The 4,098-nt window shown below is 65.3% G+C and overlaps 1 protein-coding gene across 1 annotated transcript in view; it reads left to right on the plus strand.

Moving 5' to 3' along the window:
- LOC118026662 (cohesin subunit SA-2-like) overlaps window positions 1–4,098 on the plus strand; it is a 68,913-nt gene that overhangs the window by 44,217 nt on the left and 20,598 nt on the right. The window contains exon 5 of the mRNA XM_035029624.1: window positions 3,285–3,392. Coding sequence (XP_034885515.1) covers window positions 3,285–3,392 — 108 coding nt within the window. The remainder of the gene's footprint in view (window positions 1–3,284; window positions 3,393–4,098) is intronic.

Here is a 4,098-nt window from a genome sequence, read left to right on the forward strand (position 1 = left end):
GGAGGTCCCCGCGCCCGTGCCGCGCGCTTCCCCGCTGGAGGTCCCCGTGCTCGTGCCGCGCGCCCGCCGGCTGGAGGTCCCCGTGCCGCGCGCTTCCCCGCTGGAGGTCCCCGTGCCCATGCCGCGCGCTTCCCCGCTGGAGGTCCCTGCACCCCTGCGGCGCGCCCGCCGGCTGTAAGTACGCACGTGCGGCGTGCGCGCCGGCTGGAGGTCCCCGCGCCCGTGCCGCGGGCCCGCGGGGTGTAAGTACTCACGCCCGTGCGTGTGTCCACTGGCTGGGGGCGGGAGGGCACGTGTGCCACCACGTGTGCTGGAGGCGGACAGTGGGGGGGTGTGGTCATGCGGGCAAAGGCGCGTGTTCGGCTAAGGAAGGCACGGCAAGCGTCCGCTCTTGTGTTCGGGTATGCTTGCGCTCCTGCTGGGTTTCGGAACTCTGCCGCCGACATCCTTGCTCGCGATCAACCGCAGGGGCTCGTTGGATCGCCTGAGAGGTCCTGGAGCTCAGGGGTTTGGGGGTTCTCTCTGGGGTCCCGGCCTCTCCGTCAGCTGCTGGCCCTGTGTCAGGGACTCCGAGGGGCTAGTGTTAGGAGGTGGCTACGATCGGCTGGGCCTGCAGAACGTTCTGGAAGCTCCTGGGTCCCAGTAGCACTTAGGCTGGGACGTAGGGCTCTTGTTCCCCTGGACGTGCCCTGACTGCAGGATGCAGCCTCCTTGCTCACTGAGTCAGGTGTCCTATGTTGATGTGAGGCGGCACTGGAATAGGGGACACGGGGACACGACCTCCTGCTCGGCCCCTGTGCGAAGACACTGGGGAGGGTGCTGTGGGGACGTCTTGTACCCCAGAGGCTGGGTGCCTGCCCGTGGTGCCATCTGTCTGCCCCGTGCTGGGGACAGAGCGGGCCCAGGTGGGCATTGGACCCTCTCACGGCTCTGCATCCGGCGCAGCCCAGATGGACACTGTTGCAGCTGGGGACCGGGCTCCAGGCTTCCTCCGTGCTGTGCTGTGGTCCCGTGAGTGGCCGGCGCTGCTGGCAGCTGGCCCGATGCCCACAGCCAGGAGCAGTGGGTGGGTGATACGCTGACATATTATAAAATGGAGCCGTCTGGACAGAGTGCACACAGGCACTGTGACCCGGGTTGGGGACCAGGTGCGGGAATGTGTGTCTACTGGGGCCTTGGTGCCCACCACTGTCCCGAGCACAGTGCAGGGTGCACTCGGGGCCGTGAGCCCCCTGACAGCAACGCAGAGAAGCTCTTACCTGTGTGGCTCCTGACACATGAGTACAAGACACCTGGGCAGGGCCGTGAGGTCCCCATCTAGTCCTCCGGCTGCCACCCCCAGCGGACCCCGGGACGCACCTGGAGTTGGTGGCAGGAGGGAGCGTGCTCGCACGTGGAGCGAGAAGGTGCTGGAAGAACCGGATGGAGGATTTGGGTCCCGGGCCGCAGGGTTGCCGTGGATGTGGTGCCGCGACCACCGGGTGTCTCACGCCCACGCGGGGTCTCCGCTGTGCGCAGACCACGTTCTGAGGCGGCTTCGCTCTGTCTCACGTGCTTGGGCTCTGAGTGGCCCTGTCTGAGATCTGTGTCCTGCAGATGCCGTGTCCTTCAGGGGCGCTGTGGGCCTGGCTGTGGGGGCCCCTGCAGCCTGGGGTCGTGGCCTCTGCCTCCTGCCCTGTGCAGGCTGGGTGGCCCAGGGTAGCTGCATGTCCTGCTCACTGGTGTTCCCATGGCGGCCGTGTCCGTCGGGGCCCTCCGGAGAGACGGACCCACCAGGAGGCGTGTGGACACGCGCATCTAGAAGCAGGCTCGTTGTGGGCGTTGGCTCAGGATGACAGAGGTGGGGACGTCCCAGGACGTGTGTCTGCCAGCTGGCTGCAGCCCACGGTGAGGCTCATGGGCAGCCGGGCGGATGGGCCTGGACCGTGGCAGGTGGCCGTGGGTCACGCGGAGCGGGCTCCTTGACTTAAGCTGTCCAGCGCGTGAGTGGCTCCCTCCCATCGCTGAGGGTCTGAGATGGGCCGGAGGTCGGCAGCTGCCCACTTTTGTAAGGAAGTGACAACAGGTGAAGCCTTGTGTCAACCTGACTGCTCACAGTGGGGGTGGGGTGCAGCTCACCCGTGATTCTGGAGAGTCTGTGAGGAGTTCCCTGCGTAGACTGACATGCGGGCACAGCACATCGTCCTGCCCGGTGGGGTGGGCCTTGTCTAATCTGTTGAAGGCCCGTATGACACCAGGGGGAGGAAGTGTGTGTTCGCCGGGCCTGACTCCCAGCGGGACACCCATTCTCTTGGCTGTCCTGCTCCCATGCCTCGCGGCTACATCTCTGCCAGCACCTCGTGGGCTTTGTGCAGCGAAGCGCCAGGTCCTGGGGCCACACCTTGGCCTGAGTCCCCAGGTGGGCACAGAACCGTGTGGCTTTGGGGCTTGAGGCCTGGACAGGGCTGACGTGGACCCGCTGGATATGCTCCTTGCCATGTGCAGTGGCCGAGCGTGAATGCAGGTGTCCCACTCACTTATCTGGGGCCTCCCCACGTCCTTGGGGGTCTCCCACCTTCATTCGAACCCCAGGCAGGGTGGCACGTAGGCCACCTGCCCTGGTTTCTGCTGGTTTTGGGGATGCCCACGTGGCCACATTGGCAGATTGCTCCACTGTGATGTGGATGCTCTGTCACACGTGGACACAGTGGATGCATTTGGACAAAGGGTCACGCTGGTGATGTCCCCCCACATGCTGTCAGTGGTGTCCCTCACCCGAATCCCCCTACTGCTCCCACCGTGGGTGCCCGTGGACATCTGCTGCCCCTCCTGTGTGCCCCTGCATGGCCACCTGCTTAGAGTCCGGAGCGCCGCTCCTGGGGGTGGAGGGTTGGGCAGGGTTGGGCTGACAGGTGCCCCAGGTGCACACGCGGGAGAGGACAGAGTGCTTTTCCCCTAATTTGGGGCTCACGGGTGGCTAGAGGGGAAGGAACCAACTCTAACCCTGGAGGCCCTGTGGAGGGCAGGCCTTCCCGGGATCCTGCTCACCTGGCCTCAGCTCACGTGGCATCTTCTCATGTGGGCTCAGCTCAAATCCTGGGATGTGTGCTGCCCTGGGTGAGCTCAGACTGGTCGGAATTTGAGGGGGCCACATCTAGGGGAAGCCGAGGTTGGGGCCATCGGCCCAACAAAGAATCTCAGTTTACTCTTGGGGACGGGCGTGTGTGGCCAAGCCCCGTGCGCACAGCTCTGTGTGGAAAAGCCCCGTGTACAGGGGCCCTGGGCTCACGAGTATCTCCCCCCAGGCACTACGTGGGCGTGTTCTCCGCCATGGAATACGTCTTCCTGTTCCAGTTTGTGTACGCGGCCTACAGGCCCATGGCGACAGCCGCGGGCGAGCTCATCTGTAAGAGGTAAGGCGGGTGCCTGGCCACCCTGGGGCCCCTGATGGGGTCTCCAGGGCTGTGATGTTGAAGTGGGGTCCCATGTCCCGTGTCCCACATCCCACCAGCTGCAGATGTGCACGTGGAGGGTGGGGGGCAGGAGGAGGCCCCAGGACCCCCAAGAACAGCAGGGCCCACGACCAGGGGGTTGTATAGGACGGCAGGTGTTGGGCCCTGAGGGACAGAACAGGATGGACACGAGCACCACTTGGAAGGACATGCTGACCCAGAGTCTGGTAAGCGTGTGACTGGGAGCAGACTGACTTGGTCTGTGTTACAGGCATGTCCACATGTGGATTGATTTGAGGAGGTGGTGGTGGCCCCCTGCCCCTGAGATCCCCTAAGGCCCTCTGAGGTCCTCTGAGTCCCCTGAGGCCCATGCCCCTGAAGTCCCCTGAGGTCCCCTGAGATCCTCTGAGTCCCCTGAAGCCCCATGACCCTGAGGTCCCCTGAAGCCCCCTGAGATCCTCTGAGGTCCCCTGAGGCCCCTGAGGCCCCATGAAGCCCCCTGCTCCTGAGGTCCCTGAGGTCACCTAAGGCCCTCTCAGGCCCTCTGAAGCCCGCTGAGATCCTCTGAGTCTCCTGAAGCCCCTGCCCCTGAGGTCCCTGAGGCCCCCTGAGGCCCCCCTGAGGCCCCCTGAGGGTCTCCTGAGGGCCCCTGAGGCCCCCTGAAGCC

This window comes from Mirounga leonina, unplaced genomic scaffold, assembly GCF_011800145.1.
Source record: "Mirounga leonina isolate KUSES-001 unplaced genomic scaffold, KU_Mleo_1.0 Mir_268, whole genome shotgun sequence".
In the NCBI taxonomy this organism is placed as follows: domain Eukaryota; kingdom Metazoa; phylum Chordata; class Mammalia; order Carnivora; family Phocidae; genus Mirounga; species Mirounga leonina.